General features: G+C 40.2%; 1 protein-coding gene and 1 long non-coding RNA gene across 3 annotated transcripts in view; one reads left to right on the top strand and one right to left on the bottom strand.

The window, feature by feature from the left end:
• Positions 1-285: 285 nt before the first annotated feature.
• LOC120398979 lies at positions 286-6,875 on the bottom strand. Its single transcript, XR_005594856.1, has 5 exons — positions 6,835-6,875; positions 4,644-4,680; positions 4,029-4,111; positions 1,134-1,394; positions 286-442 (listed from the first exon to the last, which is right to left on the bottom strand). It is a non-coding gene; the product is annotated as an uncharacterized LOC120398979 (long non-coding RNA).
• A 193-nt stretch (positions 6,876-7,068) lies between these two features.
• DSC1 (desmocollin 1) overlaps positions 7,069-24,009 on the top strand; it is a 40,165-nt gene continuing 23,224 nt past the window's right edge. For both annotated transcript variants that reach the window (XM_039526797.1, XM_039526798.1), the window contains exons 1-7: positions 7,069-7,666; positions 10,651-10,735; positions 13,391-13,593; positions 14,109-14,228; positions 15,670-15,825; positions 17,655-17,799; positions 23,025-23,191. In XM_039526797.1, coding sequence (XP_039382731.1) covers positions 7,592-7,666; positions 10,651-10,735; positions 13,391-13,593; positions 14,109-14,228; positions 15,670-15,825; positions 17,655-17,799; positions 23,025-23,191 — 951 coding nt within the window. In that variant the 5' untranslated portion in view covers positions 7,069-7,591. The remainder of the gene's footprint in view (positions 7,667-10,650; positions 10,736-13,390; positions 13,594-14,108; positions 14,229-15,669; positions 15,826-17,654; positions 17,800-23,024; positions 23,192-24,009) is intronic.

Raw genomic sequence — 24,009 nt, 5'->3', positions numbered from 1 at the left:
TATCACCATGTATTTAATCCTCCTGTTCTTTGAATCAGGTTAGTGACATAATTGTGATGAGGCAGATTTAATATAATTTGAAGTCATAAAAATTCCCTTTCATTCTGGCATTTGGCCTGAGCATGGCAGAGAGACTCATCTAGTTTTGTTGGTGATCATTTCCTTCTAACAATGGACTCAATCTACATCTACATACTCAAATGATGTTAAACAATGCTATTGTCTTTCTGACACTAGTGTATGCCTTGGAAATGTGGCTGATGGTGGATGTAATCAACAGGAAATGAAAACATTTCACCAGCTTTATTTAATAAGAATCTTGGGAATCCATTGGGGAGATCATCTAACCAATAAGAAAGTGCTGCACCATGAGTTAGCAGACTGCAGACTCAATAATTAGATAGTGACGATTATGGTGGTGTGGTCATGTCATCAGGCTACCCTGTGGAAGAAGCACAAGGTATGTCTTAGATTAGATTCCCACTGTGAAGAGGGAAAGAGAAGGGACTTATCATAGGACGAACTAAAAGAATACTGCCATCATGGAGATGAAGAAAGATGGAGTTAGACAGCAATGGAAAAATTGGGTACCCTCATATGTCACTAGGCACAGGAGATTCTAAATCTAAGTAAGTCATATCCAGTTGCTGATTCTTTTAAATGTACAGCTCAGCTCATATGCTTGCTACAAGATGAAGGTGATGCAAATGGCTAGAGGAAATATCAAGGAGTTATGGTGGGAATGGAATCTGTTCCAATTTATAAGGGGCCCACTCACCCTTTATCCAAAAGACTCATAATTAGGGGTGTTTTCGGATCCCTGATTGTTTGGATTCTCAGGTGGCATTAGCAGCCAAAAACAATACCCAGTAAAGCAGTTCCAATCATTTATTTCTGACAAAGGCCAATCTGCAGTTACCCATGCCATTTTAGCCTCCAGATTGGATTATAGCAATGTCCTGTACATAGGCTACCTTTGACAACTGCTCAGAGGCTACAGCTAGTACAGAATAAAAGTTCTGACCTGTTTGATGAGAGAGCTATAGCAAATTAATTTCTGGATGGAACTGACTTTCTGTTTACTTCCAGGTCACATACATCTGTAAAGCCCTAAATAGTGAGGTGCTGACTACCTGAAAAATTGTGTCTCTACTGCATCTGCCACAAGTCAGCCTGGGAACTTCTGCTTTCTAGGAATGGGGGCAGAGATTCTCAGAAGAGGGTCCTTCACTCTGGTATTCACTTCTCCCACTAGTCTAGTAGATTCCAAGTCAGCTGGCTTTGAAAGCATGGTTTAAGATCCATCCATCTTTTTTCTCAGGTCTTGCGTGAAAGGAGCATTTTTGAAGGTAGTATATTGTTCAGTAATGAATAAGGTTCTTCCAGGGTTGAAACTGTTGAACAATTTCCACACTGTATGTTATATTCTTCAAGCAATTCAAATACTGTACAGAATCCAGATTCATGTTATAAAAAATAGTTTTCAGATACTGGAAATAAAATAATTTTGATAATATTCCTTTAAAATACATCTTCTTCAGTTGTTTTAAGTTCGGAAACTATGTATTTTAAATTGTATTGGTAAAAAGACTCATAGACTTTAAGGCCAGAAGGGACAATCATGATAATTTAATCTGACATCCAGCACATTGCAGGCCATAGAATCTCATCCTGTAACAGACCCATAACCTCTGGCTAAGTTACTGAAGTCCTCAAATCATGATTTAGACTACAAGTTACAGAGAAGCCATCATTTACACTCATTTAAACCTGCAAGTGGCATTATCTATTATTTCAATGACTAGGCACAATGAAGCACGTATCTGTAATGATCTCATAATTCAAAGAGGTTTGGGTGAAAATCAGGTTTTGCTGTGACAAAAGGTATATTCATACCTGACATAATACACCTTTTGTCTTGGCAAATGGTGATTTTCATATGAAAGTCTTGAGATAAATCACTAGGTAAAAACAAGAAAAGCTAGCTAAAGTATGCTTGGGTGTATCATTTTATTTAGGGAAGAGACTGATAAAACTTCGAAAAAAATGTTAAACAAAAACTTTTTAATGAGAATAATTTTAAAATTAGACATTTTATTCAGACATTGTGGATGTTTTAGGTGGTTTCTTATGACAAAAAGAAAACATACTGTAAAAGCATGGGGCCATATACTGCAGTCTTACTCAGTCCAAATGTCAATTGGAAATGAGTAAAGTCTGAAGGATTTAAACCTTTTTTTTAATAATTATTCTCACAATTAAAGAGAAGCTGCATATCACCCCCTCTGATGGATTAATAAAGGCAGAGTTTGAAGAATTATTAGTTTCTTCAGGCCAATCTCATTTATTAATTATATACCCTTCATAACTGAGTGCATGATATAAATTAACATTCACCAAGTTCGACTCCCGTCAACATACAGAACAGTTCATAGTCTAATGCTTGGCAAAAGCATGTCTCTTGATCCATATTTTAAAGTACAGTAAATATGGCCTCTGGTGGACCACCCAGAGAGTGAGTTTCAGAGCAAGTAATGCTGCACTGAAAACATTCTGATCTAGGTTCTTGGCTACTGCAATCAAGGAGCACACAGTGCCACTCTGAAGGGAAGATGCAAAGGTGGTCTCCAGCCCCCCACTCCAATCCTTGGCTTGTGGTATGTTGCTCTGATATTCCTAAATAACTTCAACCAGTCAGATCACTTGGAATTAGTTTATATTCCAAGGGGCCCATGGACCAATTAGTAATCAGTGAAGCAAATGCCACATCCCTTTTTCCAAGACCATATGTCTATGCCACCAGTAGGAAGGAGGTGGTATTGGAGTTGCAACACTGGTTTTATACCACTGGAGGATCCACCTTGCCCTAAAGCAAGTGTCGGCAACCTTTCAAAAGTGCTGTGCTGAGTCTTCATTTATTCACTCTGATTTAAGGTTTCGCGTGCCAGTAATACATTTTAACATTTTTAGAAGGTCTCTTTCTAGAAGTCTATAATATATAACTAAACTATTGTTGTATGTAAAGTAAATAATGTTTTTTAAAATGTTTAAGAAGCTTAATTAAAAATTAAATTAAAATGCAGAGCCCCCCAGTCCGGTGGCCAGGACCTGGGCAGTGCGAGTGCCACTGAAAATCAGCTCGCATGCCGCCTTTGCCACATGTGCCATAGGTTGCCTACCTCTGCCCTAAAGTGATCCTCTTGGGGCCATTTGAAGGGGCTCCATGCTCAGAATAGTGTGGTACAAAGTGTCAAACTTTACCCCAAGTTACGGGCCCCTGCCACTAGGCCTCAAAAATACACATCTAGTGACTTTCAACATAAGTGTACCAATTGATTGAAGCCACTGCAATGACACACAGGAAGAGAGACAGTAACTATAGTAGCCAGATCATAAATTATATAGGGCTTTATTGGTTAAAAACCAACACCCTGAAGTGCACTCAGAAGCTAATGGAAAACTCATGTAGCGAATGGGACATTTTCAACTAGCTGAGGCTTCATCAGTAGCCACATTGTGGTATTTCTTTCTGTAGTTGAAAAAGACATGAATGATTGTGGGAACAGAGAAAGGAAGTATCAGAGGGGTAGCCGTGTTAGTCTGGATCTGTAAAAGCAACAAAGAATCCTGTGGCACCTTCTTGCATCCGAAGAAGTGGGTATTCACCCACGAAAGCTCATGCTGCAAAACGTCTGTTAGTCTATAAGGTGCCACAGGATTCTTTGTTGCTTTTAGAGAAAGGAAGATGTTCCGAATTTTCCTATTGCTCTGCAGTTGGAATTGTCATTGATGTTAATGAAAGTTCTGCAAAACCCTACAGTGACTCTAAGTGAACTTTCTATTGCCATAATTTTTAGTAACATGCTTTTGCTTACAGTTTGCAAGACAAGAAATATCTTAAAATGGTATTAAAACTGTAGTTAACGAAATTTTATTCTAAACTATTGCCCAAACTTAGTGTTTTTAGTTTATTTCTAATACAAGTGCTATATTTGAATTTTTGTTTTGTTGAGAAAGTAAACACATACCAGAACAATTCCGCTTTTGGACTACTTACTACAGTGACTAGTAAAGGATATTTGAGGAAGTTGTTTGTCTTTCTTCTATTTTTCTTTAAAAACATAATGAAAATATACATTAATCCATATATACATTCAAACAAATTCTATAAATCTATTATTGAATCTATACTAAAGGGTACACCTTAAACAACTGTTTTGTTTTCAGGATACTGTTGCTATAGGGTACACATGGTATAACATTTTTCTTGCTTTCTTTCTATTCAGACCAATATTTTCAGTGAAGGGATGAATCAGAACCTTTTTAAAGGTTTTGTAGAAACTGGAATGGTCAGATTTTTGGCAGGGGGGGAGGAAGAGGAGGAGAAAATGCAATAACATGTGGTAAGAGGAGCAGACTCCACCTTAGAGGAAAGACAGGGGACAGTCTGCAAGCAGAAGTTTAAGATGTGTGAGAAGAACCATGGATGAATTAAAGAGAAGTGAAAGCGAACAGAAGAAATAAAAAGAAAAGAAAATAAGAAACCATTAGAGCCAGGAATAAATTGAGAAAAAAAAGAATCTGGCTGAGCAAGAAAACAGACTGAAAGATCCACCTGTAGATATAAATGAGCTCCTAGTTACCTCATGTAGTGCTGAGCAGATGAAGGGCCTGGTTTACCTGTTTGTGAAATATGAAAATACAAACTATTTTTCTCCACCAACCCCAATGGAATTTTCTGTTTAAAATTTTTATCTTTGTCCAGATGGCAAACAGATTTTGTAAAAGTGGAACAGGCCTATTTGCTGGCTCTCAGGGCTACTGGTCTGCCAGGAGAAACCAACCAATAGAAGCCAATAATGATCTGTAGAAATGGAGACCAGTAGAAGAATTACAATAAAGTATACTGGGATTTCGATTAGGGGAGTATATTCTTATCTTAAAGACAGTACTTGTTAGCTTTGGTGAAGGGTAAATACATTCAGAGTATAAAATATATTCAGGATGGAAATATTTATGTAAATGTGATATGAGGGTTCAGGTTTTTAGCCACTCCTTCAGAATAAGGAGTTTGAATCACCCAGCTCTTGCTAAGTACACTGCTATGGATTTTTCCAGGCAAATATGCTGACACATAACTAAGGATTCAAAACTGCAAATACTTATTGTGGAGCATAATGCTTACTAATATGATTCACTTGGAGCATTACCTTTGGAAATGTGTCATAATTGGGTCCAAATTGTAGCCATATCCTGGCATTTTACCATGTCTGCAATTCTTTTGAAATGAATGAAAGTTGTGTAATTTTGATGGTAGGCTATGACCCATTAATATTTTGAAGGTTAGAATCATATTGTAACTCATTCTAACATAATTACCATGGGACAATTGTGATTTTTGCCACAAGCCCTATGTATGGGGCAACACATAGCTATGCTGCCCCAGGAGCTGTCACAATCTGTTTCCCTGCTCCAGGGGGTATGTAACCTGTGGCAGCCCTATACCTGGCACAGTACATATTCCCTGGTGCAACTGTGTTGGCTGGTGCAGTGGAATGGAGTATTCCCTGTTCCTTAACATCCACTCTCCACCCAAAACAACATATAAGGAATGCAGTGGTCCTGATGAAGTTTCACATCTCTCCATGCTGTCATGCACAGTATGAATAGATGGCACAGAGTAGTAAAAAGAGCTTGATGTCTCCATGGAAATGCAGAATGGGTCACGCTTTGGCCCTATATTTGTCTTAAAGATAGAAGGAATTGGCAGGATATGTTTATTAAACAAAAAAGGGGAAAGCTCCCAGTTCCTAAACGTTAGCTCCCGAATTCCAGTTTCCTGGCACACGTATTTGACAGAAAAATATGTCATTAGCAATATTATTAAATACAGAAAAATCAGTAATGAAAATACATAGTACAGATGACATGACCTGTCAGTAGGTCATTTCTTTTCTGCTTATTTCACTTAGGGGCAGATTCTACAAGCCTGTGCAGAAATCCCATACATCAGACCTATAATGTACAAGGTAAGGGATAATCAGGGCTTTAACTGAAAGACAAACTGGAAGCAAAGTAGACTGAAAGATGGTTAGGCTTGGTCTACACAAGGCACTTACGTTGACATCACTACATCACTTGGGGTGTGGAAAATCCACACCCTTGAGCAACGTAGTTATAGCAGCCTAACCCCTGGTGTAGATAGTGGTACATCAACAGGAGAAATTCTCCTGTAGGCGTAGGTAGCGTCTTCACCAAGAACCACAGCAGTGCAGTAAATGTATACAAGCCCCTAGGTTCAACAGGACACTATGTTAAAGAAGTTTGTGAACTTTTTTCAATTAACTTATAATACCCCTCGTAGCTCTTTAGAAGATAAACTGAATGTATTTAAAAATAATTTACTTTTCACTATTTAAGTAGTTTGTTTACTTATTGTACCTCACTCAGTTTAGACAACAAAACACAAAACCCATCTTCGCCTTTGTTTCTGGTCAGTTTCATTTTGTTTAACATTGCAATATTCAGTTGGGGGGAGGGGTTAAAATCACTATTCATTTGACTATTTAAAACCATCACAGAAATACTCAGCATTGCCAGCTGTTGCTTTTTCTTCACACCCCAGGCTCTGGAATAATGTAATTAAGTGAGAATCTCAAGCTTTCTCTTAAAAAAAAAATCAGAAAGAAATCTAGACAGCTCGGTTGCTTGAAAATGTGAACGCTACATGAAATAAAAATCAGAAACCCAATAAAAAAACCACAAACTTTTTAAAAAAACCCAAACAACTCATCATTTCAAAGCTCGTCTTGTGACTTGCGAGGCTTGACTCACACGCCCTCCGCTGCGGGAGATCTGGGGCTGAAAACAGCGGCTCATGCGCTGATCTATGAACGCTCCCAGGCTTTTGTCAACTTCCCCAAGCTCACCTGCAAAGCCGCCTCCCTCCCCCACGACTAACCCCACGCAAGGCAGCCTGAGCCCCGGGCCCCCGCGTCTCGGCTCCGGCTGCCCACCGGGGCTGCGCCTTTGCCTGCTCCCCCGCGTGCCTGGGGGCGGATTTCACTCGCTCTCAGGGGCAATGAATCCGAGCTCCTAGGGCGGCCCCCACCCCCGGGGACAGCCAGGGCCCCCCAGCTGGGCGGAGGCAGGGAGAAGGGCGCTGCCGCCGAGACCGCCCGCAGCCAGGGTGGGGAAGCCGGTCCAGGCAAGCGGGGCTCAGGTGCGCCTGGCACCTCCCTCTCCGTGCGCCTCTACGCCCAGCGCTGGGGCGGGGCAGGGCAGTGGGCGGAGGAGGGGAAGCGGCGCCTGGCCCGACCTGGCCGGCGGAGGAAGGGGGCTGGCCGAGAAGGGAGTTGCCTGGCCCGGGCGAGGAGCAGAGCAAACATCTCAAGTCCCTGCGAGGAGCCGCACGGCGCGTCTACCGCTGCGCCCCGCCCGCCCCAGCGAAGAGAGGGAAAGGAAAGTCGCCTCCGCCTTCCCGCTCGCCACCGCACCGGCGGCAGCAGCAGCCGCAGCAGTAGCCGCCTTGCCCCCCGCTCCTCCGCGGGCGCACTCAGCCAGCAGCCCCCGCCGCGCCCAGCCACCCGCGATGGCCCCCGCCGCAGCCCGCCACGGGGGCTCGCTCTGCAGAACCGCCTGTCGCCAGCTCCTCTTCGGCCTTTTGGTGAGTGTGGCCGGCGCCCCCAGCGGGCGCGGAGCGGCGCAGCGCCTCTTCCCTGCCCGCGGCGCTCTGCGGGCAGCTCCCCGCTGGGCAGAGCTCGGGGCCACCCGCGCAGGGTACGGGTGGGTGAGACCGCAGGCAGCGGCGCGGGAAAAGGTGGGGTTTGCACCCGGGCTAGGGCGGTGGTAGCTGTGTGGGTCTGGGGTAGTTTTCCCCCAGAGATGCGTTGATTTGGTTTGTCTGCATCGGTCAGAGCTGCCTCGTTTTTCTCTTTAGAAGAAACCAAAGGTAGTGGGCGGCAGTGAGAGGTTCACAGAGTGTGCGCCTGCTGGTTATTGAATTAATTGCACTGAAAAAAAGTGGGAAACTTTGGTTTAGATGCAAAGATTCAGAGAAACCACTTAACAACCCCGCCCTCCCCCCGAAAAAAAACTTTCCTGAATTCATTTGAACCTTTTTGGGTCCTAGTGGTCAGTGAAAGCTTGTTGAAGTTCATTCCTGGCTTCTCTCTCTTTTAAAAAATAGTTATTTATATTTTGGTAGGGTTTAGTAACCTTTGCCCCTTTTACACTAACTGTTAAATTAACGTGTCCGAAGGCACCATTGTATGTCCTGGAAGGAATATCATGTTGTATGGTGAAGAGGATATGTGCTTTTCTGGTAGGAAATCCTTATTTACTTGAACTTCAGAAAAGGAAGACTAGATGAGTTAGAAAAATTAAATTGACTTTGATGCTTTGTTATCTACATCAATAGATCTGTTTAGCCCAACTGCCCAAAATGGTGCTTGTGGTTTTTTTTTTTTTTTTTTTTTTTTAAGTGGTGTTTCTTGATTAGGGCTGTCAGACTAGGCATGCTTTGAGCAGGGGATTGGATTAAATGACCTCCTGAGGTCTCTTCCAACCCTAATATTCTGTGATTCTACTGGTTATTACAGCAGAAAAGGATTATCATTAATAAAGATATTTATTATTCATCAATAAATAGGTATGAAAAGGAAAGAGTCTTTATGTTGTATTTAAAAAAGTCAAATTCAGTTATTCATCTGAAGCCAAATCCTGCTCACCGTGCTCACACAAGTACTCCTATTTCCTTCAGAGGGTCCATGCATTGGAGGGTGAACAGCTTTTGGCCCATTTCAATGCAGGGTAACAAATCTATTTTTACCCATATATAATTATCAGCCCTGACCAATTCTATTTGCCTTCAGAAAAACAGCTCTTTTTAATGGGCGAGTAAAGTAACAGCTTGGCCGCCCCCCATTATCATAATCAGAGTAAAGAATAGGTGAGTAGATTGTCCCTGTGTAAGTAAATTTTCAACACTATTGCCAGGCGAAATTGATTATTTTTATATATAATGCACTCAGTCTTAGAAAATTCTCACGAAAACTTACCTGCCCAGACACAATCCATTTACTTACCCTTCCTGTAGTTTCGATGAATGGAGTGGGAAAAGCCATGCTAAATGTACTTTACTCACTAATCCAATTAAAGAAAGCAAAATTCCTCTGCCTTCTCTTGCACCCCCCCAATAAACAAACAAACAAATAAAACTCAACATAACAAATACTCCTTATATAATGCAAGTGTAGGCATCTGTGTCATATGTACACTCGGAGCATATTGAACCCTTTTATATTTACCAACAGGTCTGTTCCTATCTTTCTCTGTATATAGTACTTCCATAATTCTTCATGTTAGTATCAGACTAAACTCATTGGTTAATGTTTTGAAATAACATTTCATTGGCCTAGAAAAACTCCTAAATTATGTCTGATTATATTGTGTGTTATTTTTGATTTAAAAAACAAAAAAGTTGCTTCCCCTCCCTTCCCCCCAGGAGAGATGGGGAAGTTTTGTAAGGATTAATTACTATTACAAATAGCCCAAATGTTAGCTGGGAAATGAATAGTGATTTCAGTTATATGGTTGAGATTCATGAAAGGATGTGAACAACAGAAATAATTTAAATAGGAAAAGCAGCTTTTACTGATGCGTATACAATATTTTAATTATCTTAAATGCTGTGGTTATCCAGAGTGTTTCAAAATTAATCAGTTTTAAAATCATGATTGGCTAGAATTTCAAAGACTGCTTGCTTTTTAAACTAGGAACGAGGAACCACTATGCCTCCATTTCATTTTATAAAATGTGGTTGTTATTTACCGGCTACAGATGGGCGTTTTGAAATTTGAAGCCCCAATTCTGTAATGCAATATATGTAAGTTGACAGACCTCTGTGCATATTTGAAGCTTTATTTAAATCAGATGCAATTGAAGGATCTGGGGCTTAAGTAGTTTTAGTAAAGTACATATCAATTTGTATCTTCAAAAGTATGTGCCAAGTATTATATGACATTAATAAAATATTTACTCCTTTAAACATTACAAATCAATACAACCCAATAGAAATAAACTTCATGACTTGCTGAGTCTTAATTCTTAGTACACTTCATCCACGGAGTCCAAAGTGCTCTTTAAGGGAAGATACATTTTTATCTTCCCACTTCAAAATGTGTTAAAGTGGGAGGCCAAGTGTAATCCTGACCCTGTTGAAGACAATAGGAGTTCTGCCATTGACGTCAATGGGCCCAGCATTTCAATCACAGGTTAAATGTCTTTGCCGAAGTCACACAAATCATGGTGAGAGTCAAGACCAGACCCTGCATCTTCTGAGTTCTAACCCTGTACATTATGCCACAGTGCTTTCCTGTCATTTGTAATAAATGATACTTTCTAGGTTGTTTCGCTGGACTGTTTAAAAAACCAAAACAAAAAACCTCCCTGTATGTCTCAGTAGTACTTGTGTAACTTGAAATCAGTCACCAAAATATGTAATACATGTTTCAACTCTACATGTTGGTGTTCTTTAACATGACTAAAAATCTAGCTACTGTATACTTTTTATGCCATGATTTCAAACAATGTTTAAAAATACTTTCACAACAAGGGTGACTATTCTTTTTCGTTTTCTTTCCTTTTCAGGTATTGAGTTTGTTGTGTGAAGCTTGCAAGAAAGTCACTTTTAATGTTCCTTCTAAATTAGAGGCTGGAACATTAGTTGGCAGAGGTGAGAAGCTTCTAGAAACTTCAAGAGTCCTTCAAAACTCTGCATCATCATTTCACCATTTCTGTAGCTGCTTTTACAGTGAAGGGGAGATACTGATTTATTTTGTAATACAATTTATTGCAGTTGGGACAACACCCAGTTAGTTAAATTCAACTGCATATTGGATTAGCCTTTTACTGAAGGATTTGCTGTGTTTTGTTATACATTTTAATGCTGCTCACCAGCATCATATGCACATTTGATTCTTTTTATAACAAATTACTAGCAGATTTTTTTTTTTTTTTTTGGATTCAAGGCAGAAGTTTAGCCAACATTTTTGAACTTGGATGCCTAAAGATATGTATCTTAAAAAAAAATAAATCTAAATATGTGGTCTAATCCTCCCAAGTGCTAAATGCTCACAGTTTACATAGAAGGGATACACTTTCTATAGTTAAGGCCCTACCAAATTCACGGCCATGAAAAACATGTGTCAGACTGTGAAATCTGGTCTTTTGTGTGCTTTTACCCTATACTGTACAGATTTCATGGAGGAGACCAGCGTTTCTCAAATTGGGGGTCCTGACCTAAAAGGGAGTTGCAGGAGGATCATAATATTGCCTCCGTTACTTCTGCGATGTCTTCAGAGCTGGGCAGCCGGAGAGAGGCGGCTGCTGACTGAGGGCCCAGCTCTGCAGGCAGCAGCGCAGAAGTAAGGGTTGAAATACCACACCATGCCATCCTTTCTTCTGCACTCCTATTGGCGGTGGCTCTGCCTTCAGAGCTGGGCTCCTGATCAGCAGCCACCACTCTCCAGCTGCCCAGCTCTGCAGGTGGCACCGCTGCCAGCAGCAATGCAGAAGTAAAGGTAGCAGGACTGGAACCCCCACCCCCTACAATAACCTTGAGCTCCGCCCCTCCCCCACACACTCCTTTTTGGGTCAGGACCCCTACAACACCATGAAATTTCAGATTTCAATAGGTGAAATCATGAAAATTTATGATTTTAAAAATCCTACAACCGTGAAATTGACCAAAATGGACTGTGAATTTGGTAGAGCCCCATAGTATTTAACTTGGATTGTTTGTTTTTTAAAAAAAACAACCAGCTTTTCCTGTGTCACTAACATATGAACACACATGAAATCACATATGGCCAAATCCTCAGCTGTGGCTATGAAGTATTTAGTGCAGTATTCAGGAGAGAAGTTCTATAATCCTCAGGCTGTTCTGCACTGGGTTGAGCAGCCCAAGTTTAAGCAATTTGACAGGGATTAGGGAAGCCCAGACAACGCCCTCTTTTTCCAGATTAGTCTCCTGTGGCAGCATCTGGGAAGGGTGTGACATAGGAGTTGCTACAGAGGCTCTGTGCACCTGAGGATCTTTCTACACAATGTAGATCCTCTGAGAGCTGAATCTGAGGCTGTCTTATACCAGTATTGGCACAGTTTTGGAGCATAGTCCAGGGTAGTGGCCCTAGTCTCTACTGAAGGAACAGTAGATTTTTATCCCATCACAGTCTGAGTGTTTATTAATCAAGACTACCTTTAAAATGAGGGTGAATAAAAAGGACATGCAATGGAGAAGCTAACCTTCATGTCAGTTGTTTATAATGAAAATCAGTGCAACTGATTATTATGTATTTTGTATGAGGGAGGTGGGTATGTACCTTATTTTAACTTGAATGAATATGAAAGTAATTCATTTAATTTCACTTTATTCAAGAAGACTACATAAAAAAGTTTTAACCATAAAAGACTACCAAATGGAAGAATTTTATACAATGCATCTGTTTGTTTGTCTGCAAACATTTATCCATGCCGTTGTAGCCTGAATGCTGTTCCTTAACATTTTATTGAGAAAGGATGCTGTTTTTGTTGTAATGCAACTGGTGTCTCATAGCACAATAGTAAAATAAGCAAGGATTTTCCCCACAATTGCTAAGTTCTGTATGATTTTAATATCCTACAGGATATAACAATAGAGGAGCTGTTCAGTACTAGGAATAACGCTGACTTACCTTGCCGCAGAGGCAGAATTCATATTCAAGTGCTCACTTATGGGAAAGCAGTGCCATTAGCAAAGGAAGGAAAATTCCATGGTGTCTTGAATGCTGACCAATAAGGGGTATTATTTGCTGAAATGCTCGGTAATAATGTTTGAACATTCAATGGTAAGGCAGGCTGTTTTTAAGAAGAGAAAGGAACACTGTCAAATTACCCCCTCAGTGGTTATTCTTATAAAAACTATCTGTTTTTATGAATAAGTTTGTCTGCCCATACTGGAAAAAATCCTGTTCCCATTGAAGTGTGTTGGAATTTTGCCAGTGACTTCACTGGCGAAAAGATTTCACCCACTGTCTTGTAGCAGAATTATGTGTGTACATAGGTGATGGCACTATTTTAGGAAAGGTAAGAACTTTGGAGGGGGCAAAAAATACACAAGAAGAATTATGAGACTTCGGGAAACATCAGTGACCACAATTAAACCTATTCTCCTCGCCCCCCCGATAATGTCTTTGTAAAGTATTCACCGTGGCCAAGTATCCTTTGGCAAGTGCCCTAATGTGCTTATAAATATATGCTTTATAAATATAAACCAAACTTTAGGCATATAAGTTTGAAAACAGTTGTCTTGTTGTGACTTGAGAGAATCTTTGAAATTTCTTTCTTACAGTAAATCTGAAAGAGTGCCTTAAGTCCGCAGAACATATCAGTTCAAGTGATCCTGACTTTAGAATTCTAGAAGATGGTTCTGTGTATACAACAAATATCATTTCTTTACCTTCTGAAGAAAAGACTTTTACCATATTACTCAAGGACGTTCAAAGACATGAAGAAAAGAAGATACATGTCAATTTGGTAGCTCATCAAAAAAAGGTAGGCTCACAATTGCTACAGACATTTTATTTTTTAGAAACTGTCTTTTTATAGTCTGGCTTCTCATTGTGTAAAAGTTGTTGTTTATAACTCTTAAAATGATCAGGCATAGCTATTGTATTGTGTACTTTTAATTTAGCAATACCTAATAAGTGCATAGGTTTTAAATTTTCAGGACTCCTTGACGTGGCAAAGGCTGGAAATTATGATCTTCATCAGGGCATTAATATTTTAGAAAAGCAAATTTTAAGCAATTTAAAAACTTCATGAGCACTGTATATTGGTAGGAAGTATTAAAATGATGAGTATTGCACAGGGCTGAAGAATTCTCAAGACACTAGGATTAAATGGAATGGTGAAAAAATGTAAAAGAGCAAAAACTGGTCCTTAATATTTGGAGGGAGTTCTGAAAAATCTGTGAGGGAGAAAATGAGGGGAAGCAAACAAGAATATAAACCTTAACAATTTATGGGTTGATCTTTATTTAATGATTTCTTTTGGCCTTCTAAATCCAGACACATAAGACAAGACATACTAGAGATACAGTCCTCAGGCGAACCAAAAGAAGGTGGGCTCCTATCCCATCCTCTATGATGGAGAACTCTCTTGGACCTTTTCCAATGCAAATTCAACAGGTACATTTTATACACCAGCTATTTTTATAATGTGAGTTACAGTATTTTGTACTGGTCAGATAGGAAAGTAAGCCACTGCCTTTGGATTCAGATGGCAGCTTAGCAAAAAAGTGAAGAAAACCAACTAAATTATTGTTTTAGAAAAGCAACAGTGAATCCATAGTAACTGGTTTTCAGGAAAAAAATCATAAGATTAATTCGGCCCCTTTGTGTATATGCATCGATAGTCTTATCAAATACACATAGGAAATCTGAGGCAGAGGGAAGTCTAGAACACAACTCCTGAATCCCAGTCCTATTGCTCAGAACTTTTTGTCTTATTCTTTGTCTATACTGGGGTCCCACAGAACAAATCATATGATCATGTCACTGAAGACTGTAGCATGCATATACATAAAGGGGCTAAATTAAGGGTGCACAGGCAGTTACCCAGTCTGTAAAGGAGAGAGAATGATACTTGCATGCCTAGTACAGTAGAAGTGTGAGGTTTCACTCAAGAATAAAGGCTGTGAACTGTGCAAAGTTATTAACATCAGCCTTGCCCAGCACTTCTTCACTGAGACGAAAGAGGAGAGCTGCTGCTGTGTTCTGTCTGGAGCACTAGCTCTCTGCTTACTTTGTAGGAGACCGGGTGGGGCCTGAAAACATGTCCATTGCAGTTGCCATGGAGATCTGTGGGTCTGGAGCATGCTTATTGCACTTCTGGAGATTTTAGCAGCATTCCTCTTAAAAAGTTCTACTTGTGTAAATACTACTATTTAGAGGCTTATAATGGGGTGAAATCTGGGTGGATTTTTATGAGGACAAGAAAAAAGGCATCTCACTGACCCCAGTGCTATCCCCTTGCCAAATATCAAGTCCCTGCTCCAAAGAAAGAAGGTTCTAGATTTCTTGAAAGAAACTTTTTAGTAAGAACTAACAGTGGCAAAAACACCCACAAATCACTTCCAGTCATAAATGGCTGAACCAGTTTTGCCTAAAAAGTCAATCTCAGACATAGAAAATGTTAACCAGAATGGTTATGAGTAATTGAAAATAGGGGTTTCTAATGAAAAGCATTAGGCAACCTTAGCTACATCTGGCACCTCTGTATATAATGATGCTGAGACTAAATATATTTTACTCACATCTTCCCTTCCCCATTCACTCTACTCCAAGCTGGATTTTCTTCCAGTGGTATTTGTGAAGGAATAGCAACCTTTCTCACAAGTGCATTTACTATAAGGGTAGTTAAGATTGGCACAAAGCAGGCCATTTTCCTGTTCTTTGTAAAAGTTTGAACTGCTGTAGTACCTGAACCTAAGACTTGGATTTTATACATCCTTTCTTAAGTGCGGCACTGTTTTCTATCCCACACTTACATTAATTCAGAAAACACAAAAATAGGAAGGTGTTTAATGATTAATTATTTTGCCTGTGTTTAACAAATTACTCTTTATAGGTCCAGTCTGACACAGCCCAAAACTACACCATTTATTACTCTGCAACTGGTCCTGGAATTGATAGAGATCCAAAGGGTTTGTTTTATGTAGAGAGAGAAACTGGGAATGTTTTTGCTACTGGCCCAGTAGACCGTGAACAATATCCAGAATTTAAGGTAAGGGCCTAAATTGTATACACAATTAAATGTATTAGTACTTTCATTCTGTTGCTAAACTACTTCACCAGTGTGTTCTAACAGGAATGGGAGGAAAATGCATCTGTGCTCAGACAACTATCCCAAATAGTATTCCTGATATTTACAGGGCAGAAATTGGTGGTGAGAGTGAAGGAAGGTCTAGTTTTACAAGACTTCTTTTCTGGTGGAAGAATTGAAAAAAATCCACGTAAAGTTAAAATGAGACAAAAAGATAATCAAGATAGCTTTATTAGTTCCTCAGCATTTGCTTGTTCTGTGCAGTTTTAATGTTTATTAAATGGGTAAACTGCTCTCTCTGCTGGCTGAGAGGTGTAAAGAGGTGGCAGAAGTGGATAGCTCTGCTTCCAATGGACTGTTGGGAACATTAATATTCCATTGTTTTCCTACACAATAGGGAAATAATAAAAATAAGACAGTCTAATAATTCCACTGCACATTAGATTTGTTTGTTCATTCTGGTTCCCTCTGGCTTATTGCTCGGTGAATATGCTTCCTCCTTTCTCTTAGGCAATTGGTTAGCCAGGCTCATACCTTATGTGTTTCTTATTTGCTTTCTTTTCAATTAGTCAATTATGTCAACTGCTGTTGCTTCGACACTTTCTGCACCTCAAACACACATAATTAGAAGAGTATCAGAGATTCTTGCAATGTTTGGACACCATTTGACTATGCATTTCTGAAAACACGTTGTTTTTACTTGCCTGACTGTTGTCTCAGGTAGAAACAAGCAAAACTATACAAAGTGTTGGCTCTGTTGTTTTTGGCAGCACTAAAGTGTGGCACACCACAAGTGTGGCATGCTAATGTCAGCCAATGTTCCTCTGTAGGGTGATGAAGGAGGTATGCCAGAAAATAAACTTATGGAATTAATAAGTTTAATGTCTCTCTGCCACAGGAATTTGTAGAACTGCCAAGTGTGTCTGACTTTGACAGCAAGGCGGAAAGTGTCAGACAAGGCAGCTTCAGATTTGCCCACCAAGGAGAATATAGAAATAACATTAAGTGTGGGAAGTCTACAAAAAGTGCTGCCACTACTCCCAGAGGCAGAGGGAATGGACTTTTCAGTAAACCTGAAGCAATCATTCTGTAGCATGGTATTCTTGCATCTACATAGTCCCCACACACACAACTGCTGGTATTGCACTGGTTGCTCACTCCTCTGTTTCCACTTTTGCTGAAAGCTGCACTCTGCTTAAGTGAGCACCGCTGAGTGTGACACTTGGATACAAGATGGGTTGGTTAAGGATGGTCTCTTTGTGACTGATAATGGGTCAAATGTAAGTTCTTACTCAGTGTATTCAGATCCCAGGATGGAAATCTTTCACATGTAACTGGAAAATAATGCAAATAGTTGTCATGGGGGCTGGGAAGCAGTTAAATGCATTACTTCTACCACTGCCAGCCTGTAACATCAATCATCTCCTCTTGCATCTGACTGAAGACAAATTTGTTACCGAAATTGGGTCTAGCATGTTATCCTGAAGCAGAAACCATTAATAACAAAAGGAAAAGAAACTCCATGCACCAGTAGCTAGAAAGAACTCAGCTTTGTCCTCCATGGTCAACAAGGAAAGATTAGTATATGCAAATAGCTGCAAAATATCTATTGACGACATAAGCCATTTACTTCTATTATGTTTTGTCTGCTTATGAAAAGGGTATATTTGACATATTGTGCTTTGCAGAAATTATTCTGTAGATCCTGTTATTCACTGGGCTGAAAAGGAATATTTCACCCTGCTGTAGAACAGTGGACAACTAAGGTTTTTTTTTTTTCTCTTTTATAGATAATTTTCTTTGCAACCACTGCAGATGGATATTCACCAGAGATACCACTGCCGCATATAATCAGAATAGAGGATGATAATGATAACGCCCCATGCTTTACACAGGACTTTTTTACGTTTGTTGTTCCTGAACATTGCAAACCTGGTAAGCATAATTTTATGATTTTTTTTAAAGCACTGTATGATTTTTGACCAATAAATATCTAAAATGCTATCAACTTCCAACAGTGACATACCACAATGATGAGTGTGTATAATTCTCATGTTTGATCAGTTTTTCAGTAGGAATAACTAATCAATATTTTTATATTGAAGGCTACATTTCCAAAGTACTTCCAATTTATTTCAAATTTGCACATGCTTCAATTTGCGTGCAATATCCACACCTATGCATGCCATATACACATGGACAAATTACGTGCACACTCAAATCAGCAGGCCTTTGGAAAAACTGGCTTTACTGAGGGCTAGTCCACACTTACCGTCCGGGTCGACGCGGTGAGTTCGACTTCTCGGAGTTCGAACTATCGCGTCTGATCTAGACGTGATAGTTCGAACTCCGGAAGCGCCGCGGTCGACTCCGGTACTCCACCACTGCAAACGGCGGTGGTGGAGTCGACGGGGGAGCCGCGGAGTTCGACACCGCCGCGTCTGGACGGGTAAGTAGTTCGAATGAGGGTACTTCGAATTCACCTACGTTATTCCCGTAGCTGAATTTGCGTACCCTAATGCGAACCCCCTTTTTAGTGTAGACCAGGCCTGAATGTGCTATGGTACTGTACTTCATGAAGGGAGGATTTTCAGATAATGCTCTTATAAACCGTCAAGGCTACTAGAAGTTAAAATAGAGCATAGTCTTGAAAAAGAGATTCTGTGCACTTAGTACAAAAAGTATATCTAATGTGATACTGGTTCAGACCAGTGTCCCATTTTGCTTTATATCCAGTCATCTGACAGTGGCCATTGCCAGATGCTTTAGAGGGAAGGAACAGAATAGGGAAATTATCAAGTGATCCATCCCCACCTCAATGTGGGACAGCTTCTCATATTTGTTACTTAAAAAGAATGGCTCATGTTCTTTGCAGTGAAGACCAATGGAATGAATTCTCTGCAACGGCCTTGTCTTTCTAGAGTGCATCTTTAGCGCCTCAGTCACCTAGTGGCCCCATTGATTGGTTGGCAGGCTTCCTGCTTCTGATGTACTTGAATGTTTTTACTGTTAGTTTTTGGTATCTTTTGCTAGTTGTTGAAGTTCTGTTCTTTTCTTTTTTTTTTTGCCTACCTCTTACACTTGACTTGCCAAAATTTATGGCCTTTTCTATTTTCCTCAGTAGGATTTAACTTCCAATTTTTAAAGGATGTCTTTTTTGTTGTTGTCTGTAACAGCTTCTCTTACTCTGTTTAGCCCTGGTGGCATATTTTTGGTCCTCTTAGAGTTTTGTTCTTTATTTGTAGTACACCTTTAGTTTGAGCCTCTGTTGTGGTGGTTTGAGCCACTCTTGTGATTGTTCCTTTTAATTTCTGCTTAACTAGCTTCCTCATTTTTGTGTAGCTCCACTTTTTGAAGTTGAAAGCTACTGTGGTGGGTTTCTTTGGTATTTTCTGGCCTATGAGGATATTAAATTTAATTACATTATGGTCGCTATTACTAAGCGATTCAATGATATTCACTTCTTGGACCAGATCCTGTGCACCACTTAGGACTAAATCAAGAGTTGCCTCTTCTTGTGGGTCCCTGGGCTAGCTGTTCCAAGAAGCAAAATGGTGTCTAGAAACTTCATCTCTGCATCCTGTCTTGAGGTGGCATGTACTCAGTCAATAATGAGGGTGGTTTAAGCCTCCATTATTATTCAGGGTGTTTTTTTGGTAGCCTCTCTAATGTCCCTGAGCACTTCAGTCATTGTAACCATTCTGGTCAGATGGGTGGTAGTATATTCCTACTGCTAGAGTTGTCTTGTTCAGGCATGGAATTTCTATCCATGGAGATTCTATGGTACATAGTGATATCAATATCCTCACTTAATACCAGACACTCAAGTTCACCGATCTTAGTATTTAGACTTCTAGCATTTGTGTACAAGCTCGTATAATATTTGTCAGTATTCAGTTGTCTGCCTTCATGTGATGTAATTGAATGGGACTTTTATTGTTTGTTTGTTTGTTTCTCTTCTACCTGTATTTTATCAACTTCTGTCCTGTCTTCTTTACCAGGATATAGATCATTCCCTTTAATAAATTCCTCCGCAAGAGACATCTGTCTGAATCATGTGCTCCTCTGCACACTCAGCTTTCCCTCAGCCCTTAGCTTAAACACTCTGCATGTATTTTATGTAAATGGGGGCAGTTTAGCCATAATGTACAAAGATAATTACTCAAACTCAAATAAAGAATTGTGAAATACCACCTTTGTTCCTATCACAGGGTCAATGTTTGGAATTGATAATGCAGGTTTACTTTGAAAGCCACAAGTATAAACTTTTGGCCTTGTATTAAAAATTCATGTTGTGGTATCTCAAACTCTTATAGAGACCATTCAATTCAGTGTGTGTGTGGGGGGGGGGGGGGGAGGGGGAATGATCATTTTAAGCAGAAATGCAGAACTGACATCCCTATACTTGATCCACAAATCTGAGTCCTGGATCCTGCAAACGCTTAGGAACATGGTTTACTTTAAGCATGGGAATAGTCACATTGACTTCACTGTGACTAATCTTTAGCCAACATATAAAGACACAATACTCAGATTCTTCACCCACAATTCATTTTGAGCATGCAAAGTAAGAGTTGTAAACTTTATAGCATTTTTTCCCCTTCATATTGCAGCTATGAAAAGAGTGGTCAGTCCAAGTATTATTTGTCCACATTATATATCTGGTTTAGAAGTGGGTTTTAAAGTCACTTCTGGGCTGAATACCTAGAATGAAGTGCAACGTATATACCAAAATATTTAAATATAGAATGAACACACACAGGAGTACAATAGGTATACATTAAATACTGACAATATTTGCCAGAATAATAGATATAGGGCCCCTTTTTGCCCTGGGCTGTCTTCTCTCATCCTAAAAAACAAAGCAAAATACATTCTGCATTATGCTGCCCTTATAGCACAAGATCTATTGATATTTCTTACCTGTCCTCCTTTTGAAGGGGCAAAATTTTACCCTTCATTACTGTTAGGTGTGTTCTTTCTTTCAGAAGTAAGATAAAGGCCATGCATCCGCAGGGCATGTTCCTTCTCCCACCAAAATCCATAGGAACACTTCGGTTGCCTTCAGTGGGAGGAAATTGGAGCCAAAGACAAAGGACAATATTCACTGTTAGTGGAACTTCAGTGGAAGTTACTCTGGGGGTGAATTTGGCCCAGGCACTAGTGTATAAATTGCTGTTTTCTTGAACAGCAAAATAAGGGTCAGATTCTGCCATCTGTGTTCACAATTTAGTATCTCACTGTGTTAGATTATTTAAGACTAATTGCCTACTACAGTCTACTTCAAGCAAATGGACAAGGAATGGAAAGAGTCCTGGCTCTGCCGCCTCTCCTTCTCCTTATTGGCCAGAAGCACAGCGTAGGGGTGTAAATTGCTTCACAAAAAAGGGAATGAATTAATTTACTCTCTGTCCAGAATAATACTGGGGTGGAGTTGTCACTGAGTCATGTTTTGTTCTCCATTCTGCTCCCGAGGAAGTGCAGCTTCCTCTACTCTTACACCAGGCAGATTATGGGGTTGCAGTCTAGACCTTTGAATATGAGTGGGACTATGCGTGGAGAACAGTGCTACTTATTGTATCAGAATTTTAATCCTCAGTAAATGGATAAATCAGGTTACTCCATGGAAGAAATAATTTGGATATGTTTAAAGCTTTCCAGGAATGTCGCTATGTTTGGGCTGTTCCTATACAAATCATTCACTAAAATCTGATCTTCTGGTAAAGACCCTATTTACCTATTTTGTGTGGTTTTTATTAATCTGTCTGACGGCAGCCATAAATGGAGATTTAAAAATAATCAGGCAAATGCTCAGAAATAGAAAACACGAATTTACTAGGTTTTCAATAATATTCTGGTCTTGGTTTTTATAGTAAACTTGTCACAGAGCTGGTCAAGCTCCCCCTACTGGATGCTTGCCAGACTGCTGGGAGGGTATCCAAATGTTGAATCTTATGTGCCCCTACTGTGCTGGTTCTGGGGAGAGCTTAGGTATCATCCTGGGCTTTGAACCTCCCGGCATGCACTCCCAGGTATAGACCTTTGTGTCTGATACCTCTCTTGGCAGTGGGGACTTCTCAGTCCAATTGCCTAGGCCTGAAACTAGTGCTGTCTCTTTCAACTGTCACTAGCAGCTCAGGCACATTTCCCAGAATTCCACCAAAGGTGTGAGCCTTCTGGTTTACAGCTTCAGGGGTATATGATAGTCAAAACAGACTGACAGCCTTTGCACAGGTTTCTAAACATTATTAGTCTTTTTATATAGCTTGGGAGATGCACAGATCTAGACAAAATACAGTAGAACTCCATTTAACTGAGCATCCGTTATCTGGTTCTCCTTATTAAACAAGCCACCCAGGGCTGTCATCTGCCCCAAGCTGCTGGTGCTGGTGCTGTTGTTCACCCTAAGATGACAGCAAAAGCCCCAACCATCTGTTCTCTAGTTTATCTGGATTTTTGGTTATCCGATCTGGCCCCAGTCCCAGTTAGATTGGATAATTGGGGTTCCATTGTTTAAAAACAAAACAAAACACAACATTTGTATGCATTTTTCCTTGCCTCAGTTTCCTTACCACTCTGGTGAGTGCTTTGGCTTTGGGCAGAATATTCTAGGGAGTCAAGGACCCTTCCTCTGCCCTCTCCCTCCCCTTCACTTTCCTGCACATGGCTTCTCATCTAGAGTATGGAGTCTCTGGTCTCTTCTCCTTTGTCCCCCCTCTCCCTTTGATAGGTGACTCCCTGGTCAGCCTCAGATTACCACAGACTTGATTAAAGCAGTTGTCCTGGGTAGGAACTAGCCTATTGTCTAGAGGGCTTCCTTTTGATTAGTGGACCATCCAGACTTAATGTCGCTCTACTGTTTTAGCCCCATCCCACTACCCCTTTGGAATTCCAGACCAACATGGAGGTAAAAGAACAAAAGAGAAGGCAAACAAGCAGCACATTCACAATGAAGTCTGTAGCTGGATAAAGAGGCGCAAACACGCACGTGCACACACAATCAGAAATAGTACACAGATTCCCCCAACTTGTCACGTCGTGTAAAGAAGCAGCATTTGTGTGTTTCTATCTTACGTACAAATAAGTACCAAATAATCAGTTTGAAACTGTTACTTGGGGGATTTTTGGAATTTAAAATTTATAATGTTGTGTATATTCAGGTACAGTAGTTGGAAAAGTCACTGCAGAAGACAGAGATGAACTTTATACTCTGCACACTGCCCTGAGATATCGAATTGTATCAGAACAACCGCCATTACCCAAAATGTTTGCTGTTCACCATGAATCAGGTGTAATTACCACACTAACATCACAACTGGATAGAGAGGTAACTTTTATCTACAGCATTATATTTAACTTCACTTCACAACTCTGTATATATCTGCTCACAGAAAACTATGCAAGATTTTAATGAGACTAGAGAGGCACCATATATGGTTTCAGTTTGTCTCTAATGATTTAGAAGCAAGACTCTTCCATAGCTTGGGGAAAACTCAGATGAAATGGAGTCTGAACTTTTTTCTACTTCCCTCACCCAATGTGAGAGTGTCAATTTTGCATTGCTGCTCCAATCTCTGAAGTACCTTGTCAGCATCACTTGACTGTGCCACTTGCAAAGGGAGCAGTGGGTTCCTAGGCAAGCAACAAAGAGTGAAGAAACAGAGCAGTGGGTCTTAGGAGTGGACTATATTAAAGAAGGCCGCAACATCCATACAGAGGGATATTGTGAAATAGCTGTGCTCATCAATTTTCCCTGTGTACACAAAGCCTTAGAAAAAGAATAATGTTGAGATTGTGGGTATTGTGAATGAGAAATATTGGGGTGATGGCCATGGAAAGTGAATCTTGAGAGGGAGAGTACCATCCTACAGATGAATTTGAAGAGTTTATGAAGCAAAATTATCCCCTCTTCCTAACAAACCAAATTTAGCCCAAGAAATCTAGGGAGCCCTACTGCTGTGACTCAAATTATTGTCCAGTTAAATGCTTTTTTCCCCTCCCCTCAATGATCCTATCTGGATGTGTTGTCAGACCTTGCTGACAAGCATGCCTTATCATATCAAGACTTATCACAGGAGCATTTCCACGGTGCATTTCCATTTTACTCACGGTGTAGCATGAGAGAGGTCAGCACAAGATTATGGA

This window comes from Mauremys reevesii, linkage group 2, assembly GCF_016161935.1.
Source record: "Mauremys reevesii isolate NIE-2019 linkage group 2, ASM1616193v1, whole genome shotgun sequence".
Classification (NCBI taxonomy): Eukaryota; Metazoa; Chordata; order Testudines; family Geoemydidae; genus Mauremys; species Mauremys reevesii.
Note: the sequence above shows the minus strand (reverse complement) of the source record. Positions and strands in the feature narration are given on the sequence as shown.